At 39.1% G+C, this 15,957-nt stretch overlaps 1 protein-coding gene across 2 annotated transcripts; it reads left to right on the top strand.

Annotated features, from left to right (window-relative positions):
* Positions 1-2,836: 2,836 nt before the first annotated feature.
* Positions 2,837-14,812, top strand: LOC111321717 (uncharacterized). Of its 2 annotated transcripts, none has more exons than XM_088757621.1 (8): positions 2,837-3,083; positions 7,711-7,817; positions 8,195-9,150; positions 10,076-10,219; positions 10,725-10,983; positions 11,606-11,835; positions 12,821-13,030; positions 13,776-14,812. In XM_088757621.1, exons 2-8 carry the CDS (start codon positions 7,745-7,747, stop codon positions 13,788-13,790), a joined length of 1,887 nt encoding a protein of 628 aa, XP_088613747.1. In that variant the 5' UTR covers positions 2,837-3,083; positions 7,711-7,744; the 3' UTR covers positions 13,791-14,812. The 2 variants fall into 2 exon arrangements, with proteins under 2 accessions (XP_088613747.1, XP_088613746.1); XM_088757620.1 differs by having other exon boundaries at positions 2,837-3,093.
* Positions 14,813-15,957: the final 1,145 nt, after the last annotated feature.

Below are 15,957 nucleotides of genomic sequence, written 5' to 3'. Positions count from 1 at the left end.
CGGTCGGGGCTCGAACCCTCGACCTCCCGCACAACACAATCCGGCGCTCTAACCAATTGAGCTAACCGGGGGACGGATTAACCGCCAATGAAGGAAGATCATAAGGAAATTATGACCCCTTATGGGGGGATCCAGCAGCCCTTTTCTTGTAATGGGCGCCTAGAGGTCAGATAAATTTGATCGTGACACAACTGAAATCTCTTCGTCCCCCAGGCGAAGAATAATGACTGGCCTTTACAATGCTACATTCCCTTCCCAGACTAACTGGAAACAAACTCGCAATTAAATTGCGTGACACTCAACCTCCAATTTTTGTGGCTACTGCCTTCCATAGCCAATTTTGGATTTTGTATACTGGCGGCCCATTTGAAATTTTAGACACTAATGGCTGATTTCCGAATTTGGGTACTAGTGGATGATTTTGGAGTTTGGACAGTATTTACCAATTTCCGATTGGACACTCATGGCGGATTTTGGACATTAATGACTGATTTTGGATTTTGGACACCAGTCACCGAGACACCGCTGGCCGATTTCTGATTTTGGACACAAGGGGCCTATTTTGGATTTTAGACACTAATGGGCGATCTCCGATTTTGGACACTAATGGCCGATTTCCGATTTTGGACACTTGCAGGGGACTTTGGATTTCCTCATAATAAGCGCTAGGTCGTTGTATATTTACCGCCGCATCAAGCCTAACTTCATTCTTATTATACTTGTATAAAAGTTAAAAAAAAAATTGTTCCTAAAACAACTTTAACGTAGTCAGATCTCAATATGACCTCCCTGTTATTACTCTAGGTGCTTATCAATGTTGGATGACTCTATGAAAATCTTTTTTTTTTTTTTTTCTCAGCCTACCCTGTAGGGATCGCCTATACTGTAGTAGAGGGGAACGGATCATTTTAATTGCGTTACAATGAAATTTTTCTAGTCTGCAGCGTTCTATTAGTCTTCTCTCGGTTGGCCATCAATTTTTCTAGTTTCTCCTTTAAACTCTGTTAGCGGCGGAGAATCCCTCCATGGGATCCCCAGCAATCTTGCAACTACCCCCCTTCTCAAGTAATGCCATAATGACTAGCCCCAAACATTACAAAGAAATTCTCTCTTTTTGATTTACAGAAGTGTGTGCGTTGAGGTAGATCTATCTATCAGCTTTAGCCTATTATGCGAATGAGAAATACACCCTGTGTTAAAACATAGTAGTTCTCTCTTCGAACGTCAACTCCAAATAGATGAATGAATAAATAGAAATCAATTTTTAAAGAGAAAAGGCTTGTTGTGCTTCAAGGACGTTATGTTTTTTAGGTTTAGTAAGGATTAACAAAATGATGATTCAACAACTGAAGACCGCTTAGCGCTCTATTTAACACGAACTAGACAATGAGGTGACGCATACTGGACTGAATAATTGACATGGCCAGGCCCTGGGAACCAAGAATTTTACCAATAGATTGGGAATGAGGTCGTCGTAAACCCCGTGACGGTCACCGAGTTGGCTGCGCTGTCAAATTAGTTTTCTCTTAATCGATTACTTGGTCAGACTCTCGGTAGGGTTCCATATACATCACGCGAACGAAAAACCTGGTTCCAGACCCCACTTAACAATTATTCAATTATGCGTGATAGTTAAACTAGATACTGTAGCTAAGGAAATTGCACTTAAAATTCTTTTGTCACTCCAAAAATTTCGTTTCCCTAATAACGTTAACCGCCACCGGCGTTTATCCCTCGCCCTCTTTTTGCTCGTCTTCTCTGACTGAGAGTCTGAAACGGGCATTTTACCAAACGAAATACAATTCTCGTAAACGACTCAAAAAAAAATTACACGAACAAACAAAGTAAACAAAGAATAACACGAGAGAACACAAAATTATCATGCAGATTCAAACACATTCTTTCATTCAAGATTACAAATGTAAGAAAACATCCGGTTTCTGTTTCAGGCCGAAGCCTTTACAGAAATATCAACAGGTGTGTTAATATTCAAGTCATGTAAAACCCTAAAGTCCGCTTCAGTTGACTTTATTGAGTGTTTTCAAATGTAGTCTACGGAAAAATTTCGCATGTTGTATCGTTTAATCTAAGATGGTCATATGGTTGTCAGAGGAGTTGGCGGCTAAATCTAAGAATGCTTGACATCAACTTAAGAATTTTAAATATGTATTGAATTAAGGCTTTCCTATCAGTGTGTCATTTCTTAATTTTTCTGACGACATTTACAAGGTATATTTTCAGACTCTGTTCTCACTAAAATGCAATAAAATCGACCAAAATTACGGTAGAAGTTCCAGCTTCAATCTTTGATTCATTCGTCACGGTACTGAACTACCGGAAATCTACAAGAGAGATCACTGATTAAATGATCCCGGAGTTAGAGAGTCACGAAACTATTGTTGGCGTATAAATGAAGTTTTTCTTTTTGATTTTTGTTATGAATTTTGAAGAATAAGGCACAAAGTCAAGATTTTCCCAAATAATGATAAGTTTCCGAGAAAAGTAGCATAGAACCTGACTAAATAACGGTTTGGCTTTTCAGCGATTTATGTAGTATTTCCTGTAGGCATTATATCGATCTCTCGCATTCTATGCAACAGCTGAATACCTGTAACACATCAGTGATTCATAAATAACAAGCGCATCTTACTGTCATCCATCGAGATAAAAAAAAAAAAATCGATATATATCACACAAACTGGGTTATGGGTGAATGTTGCGTTACTTTGGGCTATATTAATCCCAGCTTCAAAGGAATGCCTTCGATGACGACATCAATAAAATAATTAAAACGCGATAAATTACGAAGAAGCGCGCATAGACAGCGTCCTACTTGAAAAAGTTGCCAGCAATTTCCTTTAAATTCGTATCTCTTTCGTCACAAATGACCTTCGGGCGGTAACAACAGGATTATCACAGCAATTTCCGATACTGAGTATAAAGTTTCCGCATGATTATTAATAAGTGGGGTCTGGAACCAAGCTTTTCGTTCGCGTGATTCACAGCACCCTGCAAAGACTCCGTGATTGTATGCAAGAGAAAGGTCCTTGGAATCTATTGGGAGGATAGAAGCTAGAAAGCAGGTGATTCAAAGTAGGCGCCGTTCCTTTTTACTTAGTAAGCACTTTTTTTTCACGGCCGCACACCCACGTAAGAAAACAAAACGAAATGATCACTCGTCCAAAACGCTTATCATCAACAGTTGGGTGTTGTATCAGGAAACCAACCAGGTTTCTATGTGGGAAGTCTGCCTCTAATGTCTGCGATCTAGTTTTTTAGAGGAGAATTACATCATGTATGTGGGAGCCTACTTGTTTTACGCTTTTTGTAAACTGGTGCGTCAAAGCGACTCGAACGGTTTTCTCTTGTCGCACAATACTCGCGCTATTTAGCAAGTCCTTGATAGCTACCTAGATAGTGCGTCGTGTTTTGCTTTCCAAAACGTCGATACACACCGTCATATTAGTTGATTTCATCTTTGAATTTAAGATCATGCTTTTCTGTCGGTGTAGACACAACATTTTTAAGGCAAGAGTAGCCAACAATTATCTCGGAATTAATGTTTGTTGCCTTTCCAACTTGGCCATTTTTTTGACGTGACCTTTGACCACAATAAGGAATATTTACCATATTTCACCGCTGAGGCCGTCTGAACAGATGTTTTAGATTACGTTTGAGCTGAAGGGGAACTAGCAAACAGTTTCGAACAAAGGCCCTCAAAGGTTCTGCAAATGAGGAGATAACGGAATTTTTTAATTCGTTGATCTTAGAACTCCGAACATAAGTTTAGCAAGGAAGAACAGCAGAAGTGGCAAAATTGAAGCTCCTTTGAACGCATGTAATTATTCGAACAGACGATGAATAATATGTTATCTTACAACCGATTACTAGCCCCACGAATCACACGAAAAACAGCTACTTGAAATATATGGCTCGGAAAGTTAGGGAGTGGCTAACTATGGCATTACAGATGAAGGAATGATGTTAAACCTTAAATTTATCGCCTTAATTATAGGACTCCTATTTCACAGTCTGACGAGAACTATTCGTTTTTCCATCCTGAATTTCCGGTCTCTGCTTTGTACACCACAAGCACTTCAAGACTAGCCCAGAGCAGTCTGAATCAAGCTTACTATTTTCCCGATTTTTGTTTCTTTTTGTTTTTGTTTTTGTTTTTGTTTTTTTCTCTCTTTTCCCTTGTTTTGTTTTGTTTGTTTTTGCTATCTTCTTCCTCAGTCTTATGCCGTCTATTTTGTTACCATGAGATCACAGCATTAAATTATTGTCTGGAATTATGTGACCTCGCTTATTCGATAATTATGTGTCACACTACCGAACCAAATGTCACACAATCGGACTTTTTTTTTTCTCAAAGGTTGTCATGTTTTTAATCATCATTTTGTCGTTTTGAATTTTTTTCTTTTTATTGCCTTGTTTGCTTCTATTTTTGATTGCAATTTTTCCAACAAAAACACCTCTAAGCAACTTATCATCTCAAGGTGGGTAAATCTACAATGTTTAGTACTGATAAGAATCGGCCTTCGCAACCCGTGGGCCAAACTCGCTATTTTCCATGGGTAAGGCAGGGGTCGCACTTTGGCCTTATTTTTTTTATGTCGCGTCATAAGTTGTCCTACAAATATGTCGCGACATTTACTCCACGGGAGTCATGGAGGTCGCACTTGTGCGACATAAATGATATTTGAAACCAGACTGTCAACTCTTAATATTTCACGCATGAAAAGAGCACCAAATAAAACTTTGTAGACACGAAGCTGGTGCTAGTTTTATTGCGACATTTCTTCATTCTCTGTTTAATTTTTTCAATGTACAAAACCTTATTGATTTGTACGCATTGTACAACACTCGCCAACGGCAAATGTTGGCTCTCGTCGCTTTAAACCGACGTCGACGGATGCGAAAAAATGGGAAAATATCTGCGAGCCAAAGGGTGAAAACAAGCCATTCCCACACTGAAAATAATCAGGGGAATAGTGCAAATTTGTAAATTGGTATGGGTTGAAATTCGCAATAGGGACCAGATAAAACGTGTGTCGAGAAAACCTGTGACTAAAATATTGAACCTATAGCTAGCTGTGCACATGTGTTGTCTTTGCAGAATTGCGAAAATCCAATTTTTTGCTAGTACTTCAGATTTGATCGACGTTGCGACAGAAGAAAAACAAAAATTGTTATTTTAAGGTAATAAGACGAGATATGGCCTGCCTCGAGGCAGGACATCGGTTGAGTTTGACTAATGGTCGTGGGTCGTGGGTCGTGGGTACAAGTCGTGGGTCGTGGGTGTGGGTGTGGGTGTGGGTAAAAGTCGTGGGTGTGGTTAATACTTAATAATAAAAGTAACCATTTAAAATGTTAAATATAATAATACATAAATTTTATACAACCCTGTCACTCATTAATTTAACTGTACTTTCTTCTAGTTATTTTATTTTGTTTATTCAATTTACCCTACTTTACGTCTATTTTTATCTGTTATCTCACTGTCAATGAAATTAGTTTCAGTTTCGCGACGCATTCCGAGATCTCGTTTGATAACAAAGGGAAGAGAGATAAATCTTGTAATCATCTACGGGTTTATGTCGAATTAATTTGATGGCCTGCTCCCAGTTGGCTTGTTAGCTCGATTGGTAGAGCGCTGCACTAGTATCGCAGAGGTCAGTGGTTCGAATCCCGTACAGGCCTGAAATTTTTTTCAGGTCTGATTTTCACTATTGCTCAAATAGTGCTTTACTGCGAAGGATCGTGCATATATACGTTTCATAACCGCAGTTCATACATATGTTTCATATGTTTGTTGTTGTTTAATTTATCATCTACGGGTTTATGTCGAATTAATTTGATGGCCTGCTCCCAGTTGGCTTGTTAGCTCAATTGGTAAAGCGCTGCACTAGTATCGCAGAGGTCAGTGGTTCGAATCCCGTACAGGCCTGAAATTTTTTTCAGGTCTGATCTTCACTATTGCTCAAATAGTGCTTTACTGCGAAGGATGGTGCATATATATGTTTCATAACCGCAGTTCATACATATGTTTCATATGTTTGTTGTTGTTTGATTTATCATCTACGGGTTTATGTCGAATTAATTTGATGGCCTGCTCCCAGTTGGCTTGTTAGCTCGATTGGTAGAGCGCTGCACTAGTATCGCAGAGGTCAGTGGTTTGAATCCCGTACAGGCCTGAAATTTTTTTCAGGTCTGATTTTCACTATTGCTCAAATAGTGCTTTAATGCGAAGGATCGTGCAGATATACGTTACACACTATGTACACGTTTTTCGAGCTGTGCGGTCTGCGGTCTGCGTTCTGCGTTTTCGAGGTCTGTGTTAACGAGACACACGAGTTGCTTTGTACGATTGTACCAAAAATGATTTCATAGAGTAGTACTATAACGTTAAAATTGCGACAGCGCTCGTGAATTCTATATTTGCGGCTAAAGTCAGGGGCCAAGGAACAATAATTCCGAGATCTAGTCTGACAACATCAATGACAAAAGAATGATAGATAAATCTGGTTATTACACACTGTATACACAAAGAATAACTGATTGTACACAAGTCGACTGACTCAAAAGGCACACACATAACCTCTGCCAGACTGGTAACTCGACAGTGGAGGATCGTAAACGCGATATTAGCTGTGGTCACACTACAGGGTTTTGTCCTATGGAAACTTGACTTGTTGACAGTTTCCCTAGGGAAACTCAAATTTGCAAGTGTGACCGATTTTTCCCTAAGAAAATTACCTCGGGAAAGTTTTATCGTCTGAGGCTTGAAAACCGCAAGAGAACAAAAGAATGTCCTGTGGATTTCCCTCGACAACTACCCTAGAAAGCAGAAAAAGGGAAAAATCAAATCCCAGAGTAGCCGACCAATGGACGCTCGTCGGCGATCGCGCTGGTGACAGATCCGGAATTATCGTGTTGTGAAACTAATTTAATGTAATTACAAGATTTATCTCTCTTCCTGTCTCGAAACTGAAACTAATAATTTCATTGACAGTGAGATAACAGATAAAAATAGACGTAAAGTAGGGTAAATTGAATAAACAAAATAAAATAACTAGACGAAAGCACAGTTAAATTAATGAATGACAGGGTTGTATAAAATTTATGTATTATTATATTTAATATTTTAAATGGTTATTTTTATTATTAAGTATTAACCACACCCACGACTTTTACCCACACCCACACCCACACCCACGACCCACGACTTGTACCCACGACCCACGACCCACGACCATTAGTCAAACTCCGGCTTTTTTATCTTTAGGTCCTTCGGACATAGTTATGTCTGGTTGCGACAAAAGGGGCGCACTTGTCGCAAGTACGCGATGACAGATTTTATGTCCAATGTAAACACCAAAAGCGTAAGTGCGACCCCTACCTTAGTCAGTGGCGTATTTAGACCTTGAGCAAAGGAAGGGGGAGTTGTGTGTGTGTGTGTACAGCTGCCACATTTTCATCCCTCTGCGTATATATATATTTTTTTTACCCAAACGTTCGTTGGGGTTGAACGCCTACGAGTTTCTGGGTTCGTTGGTTCGAACTTTTATACGTACGCTCGTCGATTCGAACATTCTTACGTTCTGATGTGCGTGCGATCTTACTTTGGTTCATTCACTCATTTATCCATTATCTTTTCACTGTGCAGTGAGCCTTTTGAAAATATCTTCCCCTTCTTATTACTCGCAGGTTCAGTTTGTCGGATTTGCAGGAGGTTTTCGTGATGGATGCTTGGAAACGCGTCGGATTGAATGCCTTTCTTTTGTTAGTATTGATGATGCCGACACCTGTCCTAGGTATGTGACTGCACTGGATGTAACACATTTCTTGGGAGATGATAAAAGCAAATGATTCCCTGGATAACTTTGAAGATGGTACCTAGGGGTCTCAAATTTATATTTATTTAAATAACTCATTACATTGGCATTCCAAATTATAAACAATGATCTCACTCATGTGAAAGCATTAGGTCTTTTGTAAGGGTCCGTATGGGATTAAGTGACATGTAACTAAATGTTATAATTGTAACTGTTAGGAAAAAAATCGTCAAAGTTTAAAATGACAACCAGCAAATGCCCACGCTGATAACTGATGCCTGCCTTCTTCTTTGCATCTACAGTTTTTTAATCATATTATGATATTGTCTCGTTATGGTCTTCTCTCGTACTTGCAGGGACATCAAACTCAACTGCGCTCAATAGTACATTAAAAACGGCAGTAACATCAAAAAGTTCATCTTCATCTCCTGCTACAGCGGCAGTAGCATCAGGAAGCTTATCTGCATTTCCTAGTATAACGGACTTCTCAACTGCGCCCGATACTACATCAAAAACTACAACGGTATCAGAGGCAACAGCATCAGGAAGCTTATCTGCATCTCCTAGTATAACGGACTTCTCAACTGCGCCCGATACTACATCAAAAACTACAACGGTATCAGAGGCAACAGCATCAGGAAGCTTATCTGCATCTCCTAGTATAACGGACTTCTCAACTGCGCCCGATACTACATCAAAAACTACAACGGTAGCAGCGGCAACAGCATCAGGAAGCTTATCTGCTTCTTCTCTAAGAGCATCACTAACGTTAGCTGCATCAAAAGCATCAACAAAAACACCAACAGCAAAGGTGACACTAGCAACAGGTACAGGATCAGTAGCAGTGCCTTCAGTGCACCAAAGCCCGTCACCTTCAAGCTCATTCAACCTTCCACCTTCAAAAAGTTCTTTTATACCAACAGGGACACTGACGCCTCCCCAGATCAAGTACCCTATGATAGTGGCAGTAACCTTCAAAATGACTTGGGGAGACTTATGTCCTTTGCTTACTCTATTTAAAGAGCGTCTTTCGCAGCATCTTCTTGAGTACAAAGGCTACAAAAACACTGAGTATTACAACGTCGCAACGGATAGGATAATACTCATCAACAGAGATAAAAATTGCGACGACAAGTCGTTTTATGACGAGGAAGCCGTTATAGAATTCTACATTACTGACAACAGTACAGTGGATAGTGTTAGTATGGCAAACAAAACTGACATACCGATAACAATCAAGGCTTTTAAGATTTTGTATGATTACTGGGTGAACCACTTAATGGTACGTCTACACGAAGTGTTTAGAAAGCAGGTAAGTGGCATGAGAAGTGAGGTTTAAGCTCAGGCAATGTGATGTACATGTAGCGAAGGTAATAGAGGTTTTGCATGGCAGCCATGTTGCATGGCAGGAACAATGAAAATATTTTGCATAAGAAATAAATTTTTTCCCATGGGAAAACTAATCTACTGTTCCTGCCATGCAACATGGCTGCTGTGCAAAACCTCTATTAGCTTCTAGATACTTGAATATATTCACTCAGTCCTCTAAACTCGATGCTTGATACTCAAGGACCACTTATAGATTTTATTGGGACTACCGAATCATTTTCGAGTGGTTTCACCGGTATGGGCTTATGAAGCAGTGCTCAATAAGTACATAAACAGTCAAACGTGATGCTCAGAGAAAGACTCACTTTCTTGTTGTGAATGGGTTATTAAAGAGTTCTAATAATAAAACGAAACAAAATGAACCCCTCAGAGAGGCATAGGTTTAAATTTACAGGGAGGAAAGGCGTAGCAAGTTGCCTTACTATCGAAAGTTGTCAAATAGAAGGGTCTCTTGATTAATACTGGTGATGAGCTCCTGTGTTTAAGCCTCACGCTGTAATGCGGCAAGATGCTGCGCTGTAATTGGCTGGAATTTCAAAAGCTGTTATCGTTGCTTTTCGATTTCTATTGTTTTGTTCGATGTTCCTTAGTGTAATTTGTCAATCTCATCATCGACTAATGAATACTCACACAATGTAGTCCAAACGTTAAATCGACGACCAAACACTGGGACAGACAATAATCCTTAAGCTTATTGCGCTTGCTGCGATAAGCAAAAATTTATAAATAAAAAGTAAAGATGTTAAGCCTGGGACTTCGGAGAAACTGATTTCCTAAAGAGAGATCCCGAGACGAGCGGTATGTAATAATGTACTGTCTCTAATTTTCTCCTTTTTCCCCCCATCTAGGTCACCAAAGTCGAACTCATTGAAGGGGGCAAAGATGTAACGGAAAAATACCAAACGGAAATGACGGGAGGGAAGCGCCTCGGTATTGGTATTGGAGTTTGTCTGGCTGTGATTTTGTTTCTTGGCATCGTGTATTTCTGTTGGGTAAGTTTCTGACATAAAGTATGAGTCTGTGACGAAAAACATCTAAAACACCTTCACCTCCAACATTGTTTTCTTTAAAACGATCTTTAGGAAGCATTATAACTAATTTCTTTGCTAGCAGACCTGAATGAATAAGCTCAGTTCCAATTTTTTTTTTTTTTTAAGGGGAAGGTAACTCTCTTTTGCAAAGTCCATTTGTTAAATAACCTCGGAGCGAGGGAAGACCAGGGCCAAGTTTCTACTTCGACTAGATTTTTCTTACTGGCAATTTTTTCTTTTCTCCACGTCTTGTCAAACGTGGTCCAATAAAGTATCGAGGAGGCAAGGAAAGGAATTCAATCAAAGAGGAACTAAGGGCAAGAATGTCTCCTGTTCCCCTACTTCAAGTCCTTCATTATTACTTTTCTATCGCTTAATTTCCACTTTAGGCTGCAGTAAGGGTGCCCTCTAGTTTTTGTGTAATAACAACTTAATGTCTATAAACTGAGCTTTTCAAATTTAACAGACTGCACGCAGACAAGTAAAAAATGCAGGCCACACACTAAACAATAAACAAATGGTGTTCACTAATGAGGTAGCCTATAAAGAGGAAGCTGAAGGCGGGAGTACTGAGACTGTTTCAAGTGAACCCAAGGCCACTAAACCAGTAGCAGACTCACAGGACGATGACGAGCCTGAAGAGGTTGTGGTACATCAACGACCTCAAACTCTGGAGAAAACGCCACTCCTCACGGATAACCAAGATGGTCAAAGAGCTTTTGGAGGTGAGTTAAAACCACTATGACCACCAGACTTACAAGCTATGTCTATCTACCTAGTTGCAGGAACTCGTGACATTATTATTTGAAGAAACGCTGTGGTGTAGTGGCATACTGGTACTCTGATTCGAGAAGTCCGAGATCGGCACTTGTTTTTCTTTTTGTATTCTTGTATTACTTGATGAAAAAGTTCATATTTTCAAAGTTAGAAATTCTAGCTTAAGGAGAAAAACAAATCCATTTTTCCATGCGGAGCGAGCCTGCGTCTGTCACAGATTATCCACGTCTCTGAGTCGAAGTCTCAATTAGATATTGTCCTCTCCGTGCACCCTCAGTCCCTGTGAGAATCGTTATCATAAGTGAACCAAACTCCAAACGTACTTTTCATAGCAGCGTTACAATTCACCGCATTAGACTTGATACAAGTCGTAATAGTCTTCTCTGGATAAGGTTGATGGTCACCGAGAATTTCTACGCCCTGATTAATTTTTTTTTATTTCCTTTGTAAGATTGAGAAATGAAAAAAATTTGTAAATATAAAAAAATTTAGAGACGGGCATTCTTCGGCGATTTCATTAATTGTTTTCTTCCCTACTATTATTATTATTATTTTTTTTTTTTTTTTTAGCACCGTCCCATGAGAAACCCTTGGAGGCACCACTGGCCCATCCTGAGCCCGTCAATGATTTCCAAGAAGAACCTGACAAGCCAACGATGGAACCGAAAGAAGAACCCATAGTTTCACCCGGCGAACCGTCGGCAGTGCCAATTAAATCATTTGACGAACCAGAGGCAGAACCAATCAAATCATCAGATGAAGGCATAGAAGAGCAGAGCAAGTCCCCGGTTGCGCCTGAGGTTGTTGTGGTTTTTAATGTCGTGTGATGTTTGATCATGATTCATTCGCTGTTTTTATGTTGTTTTAAGTTGGATGTCTTGTTGACATATTTTAGAAGTCTGATTTGATGAGGTTTATTTTGAAATTCTCTATTAGCTACCTCTCTGATGAGTTCGTCAGAAAAGCAGTAAGGGCCGAAAACGCACGTTTTTTATGCTGACAAGATGATTGTTGTTAACTCCCCAGTCAATAGTCTACGCCGCAACTTTGCATATCTTTTACGTCGACGATTCTTAAAAAAAATTTTACGGAATCAAGTGGATATGGTTTCATTCTTTTCCTATAGACTTTCTATTAAACTTTCCTGCTGAATACGTTAAATAAAACTAAATGTCAATCAAGGTGAGTCATTGACTAAGCATGGCTTACCCGACAATCATGATTGTCAAAGTATATCTATTGAAAGTGAATAACCACATGCTTTAACTACTTAAAAGGTTTTATGTTTTAAGTGGTAAAGAGAGTTAATTAATATCTCGCTAACTAGAGTAACCAATTGGCCTGTCCTGTAATGTGTCCCACGCTCAGCCACTCGTTTGGAATCACATATTACTGGCGTTTATGTCCAACTCTACAGATCGCTAGGTAAGGAAAACGCTGCACGAGTGGTCCATCCAGCCGGAGCTGGATGGACCACTCGGGCCTTGTGGCGGGGTTCTCTAGAAGTATCAGCTCCCCCCCCCCCTCCCACACACACACACACACACACACACATACTGGATGGGATGCCAGTATGTTGTAGGTTGCCCCTAGGCATTTTGTAAGCTTTCTCTGACAGTATTCCTATACTCATTTATGCTCTTGGGTGGGGTCTACTGCCCAAGAACATAACATGATAACCTGGCTAAGACTCGAACCCGGATCTCTCGATCCGGAGTCCAGCCTGATCACTGTCAATCCACCGCGTCTTCAATTCTTTAGATAACACCATAGGAATCTCCCCAGGTGACGGAAACTGAATCCCCGCCAGCCGAAAGTCTGCCTGAGCTGGCAAAAGAAGAGGATGACAAACCGGCTTCGGGAGGAGATGACGAAGAAATCAAACCTGATTTTGGCCAATCAGATCATAAAGATGAAGATCCTACCCAGGGTGCTATCAATTTGGCTTTTGAAGCCAGGGCTGAGGCGCCTGGTCACGTGAAAGAGAAAGATGAGGTAAATAACAAAACACACTAAGATATAAGGTAGTTATTTAGGCTATAGCCACACTGTAAGTAGAGATATTTTGTAAGCCACGAACGAGGGACTATTTTATTATCTTCTCCTTGTAGCTAACGTTTGTGCTATCTGTCTTCTGTACCTCTGGTTTTAGGCTACTTCACTTATAACTTATTCCTTTATCCTGTTTTGTCTTTAAACGAAGTCCTAAATACCAACCCTTTTCACTGAGAATAAAGTTGAAAGTTTACGGAGGCAACCAACTCTAATTTTAGAGAAAAAAAAAACCGGAAATCTAATGAATTCCCTCTTCGAGTTTCACCTCAATTCATTCAATTTTTTAAATTGTTTTAACTTTTTCGAAATTTTCAAAATCCTGCCTAAATTGCTAAAGTATTAGACAGAGGTCGACTATTTATGTATTTCTGTTGCTTTTACACATTTTGTTTCATACGGTTGCCATGACGATAACCTTTTCCTCCCTGTGTGAAGTCAAAGATCAAGGAAAATTCATCTCCACAGTTCTTAAAAGCCAAAGTCCATCGAGTCCAGTCCTATTTTTCATTATTTAACCTAATAAATTGACTGACTGAAACATAGGCATTGAACAAACGGACAGACAAATGGAAAAGGAGAGAGGATAGAACAGAAAAATCGCTTTGTGACACCAATATAACGATCGTCAAGATAGCGATAACGACTTTGGCGATGTGTTCTAACGACGAGTTCTCTTACTTTCCAGGAAACCAAATTTTAAAGACATTATCATGGGTATATTTCGGAAACGCGGTCAGCCAAGAGACAGTTTGTGATAAACTGTCAGTAGAGAGCTTTATGATGGTCACTCTCCTTTGCAAATACTATCTTCAGGGAATGCAATTTAGTTTTAAGTATATTATCTAAGTAGCTAATGTATTTAACTTTATCAAAAAAATGTTCCTTCGCAAGAACAGCTTTTGTCATGTCTTGGGGGGGGGGGGTGGGGTTCGCTATCCAGCTAGTCTTCGGGTTCAGCTGAAATTACATATACCACAACTGATGGGCTAATGTCAAGAGTTTATACCGGGTGCGGCTGTTAAACGTCCAGGGCATTATAAGTACCGAGTATGCAGTGTACGTCTGCTAGTGATGTGTTGACTTGCGCGTTTTTCACACATTTAAAACCTGATTTAAAATCAGGTGCAAAATTTCTCTCAGCTATTCGCCTATTTAGTCTTATACGGTTTGTATCACAACATATTACGACTTAGTTATAAACCCCCAGAAAAAAACATTTCTTATAATAAGACTGACTAGCTTTTGCAATATTGTTTTGCTTACTTATTACGAAGAAGCAAACGGTTCAAAGGAGACTATTTTTCTCTCTGAGTTTCGCTCAAAGAACATCTCAATGGTCCTCAGACGAAATCAGGGTATTCCTACACAAATTCATCAGATTAGCTTCCTCGCCGATGACAAAAACATTCTAGAAAGTGGTCTAATCGACAATTCCTTCTTAATGAAATGAAATCTGTATAAATGATAATTGTTTTTCAATGAAACACGTTCATTTTCGTGGGGTATGCGAATTCAGAACAACTAGACAGAAGAGTTTGGCGTGATTGCGCAATTGAAACGTTCTGAGATGCCTGAAATCATACTATCATAATTATGCTTTTAATAAAAAGTAGGGCAGTACGTATTTCCATATTAATATGAAAGAGGAAAATACATCAGAAACTATTTTTTACTTCTATTAAAAGTTTTTGTAATAAACTATTTTCCTTGAACCTTTGAAAACGTTTGTTCATATTCTCTTTATTAATTCGTTGTTTTTTTTCTTGTTTGTTTTTTAATTTTTTTAATGCAAGAAAGGCTTTTTTCTATGCCTTTCTCAGAGAGATTGAGACTTATTCATTTTGTTTCTGACATTTTTCCTTCTTTTATTCTTTCCCCCTTTTAATTAATATCATGAATTATCAGAATGTGACAAAGTAAATATCGCTGTCATGCGCACACAAATGTTCATGCTCGCCCCAACCCCTCTCATTCAGCACCGAAAATCAATTGTTGGATACGTGATAAACATGCTATGGATTTGAGGGTCAAAGGTATGGAGGCATGGTATAGTATGGGAACGAAAATATATCTCGAATGTCCATTATTTATTGTAAAATGTTGTTTAATCTGGGGACGAGGAAAAATTTGTACAATGCTTGGGTACAAGAAGGCAATTTTTTTTTTTTATTTTTTTGTAAATAAGCACGTGTGTTTTATGCAAACAGTAGCGCTACTAATATTTCGAAAGTAGCTTTAAAAAGATCAGCTTTTTTGGAAGCGGGGTTAAGCCATTTAAGTTTTTTTCAGAGAAGATTACGTGCATTTAGCCTAAAGCATAAAGAAAGCCACTTGTAAAGGGCTGCATACTAAAGGAACATTATTGTTATTGAAGCGTCACTCGCTGCTCGTAGACATGCCAAATTTTTAAAGCTTTTTCTACCTTTGCTTCACTTACCAGACGAGCTATTTGATTACCTGTAACGTTTACAAATGAAACGCTGCGGTAACGACTGTATTTGAATGACTAATATTTTTAAATATGCTGCGGTTTTTTTCATTTTAATTTGTCCGAGCTCAAACTGTCACACAGTTTATTTAGTATATTTAACAAATAATATGACGTAGTCTTTTAACAAAAGCACTCTCTAATCTTTGTTGAATCAAAACACGTTATTCTTAGCTGGTGCTATTCTTTAAACACGAAGCTTTCAAATGGCAATGGAACGTTGAACTGATTCGTGCCGCCTTCAATTAGATCAAGGCAGTAAAAGGCTTCGCTTGAAGTTTTTGTCGTCTTTGTTCAAATCGTAACTTAGAAAATATATCATAGACGCTATAGACCACTTTCATAAATGGCTGCCGGATTAATATTCTTTTGTTTAAAT

This window comes from Stylophora pistillata, chromosome 4 (genome assembly GCF_964205215.1).
Source record: "Stylophora pistillata chromosome 4, jaStyPist1.2, whole genome shotgun sequence".
Taxonomy (NCBI): Eukaryota; Metazoa; Cnidaria; class Anthozoa; order Scleractinia; family Pocilloporidae; genus Stylophora; species Stylophora pistillata.
This window is presented reverse-complemented; position numbering and strand designations above follow the sequence as displayed.

Excerpts from the sequence above, each read along its gene's own strand:
- LOC111321717 (XM_088757621.1), top strand. The coding sequence starts at position 7,745 with ATGGATGCTTGGAAACGCGTCGGATTGAATGCCTTTCTTTTGTTAGTA. Across the intron at positions 10,220-10,724 it reads GCATCGTGTATTTCTGTTGG|ACTGCACGCAGACAAGTAAA; the intron begins GTAAGTTTCTGA and ends CAAATTTAACAG. Across the intron at positions 10,984-11,605 it reads TGGTCAAAGAGCTTTTGGAG|CACCGTCCCATGAGAAACCC; the intron begins GTGAGTTAAAAC and ends TTTTTTTTTTAG.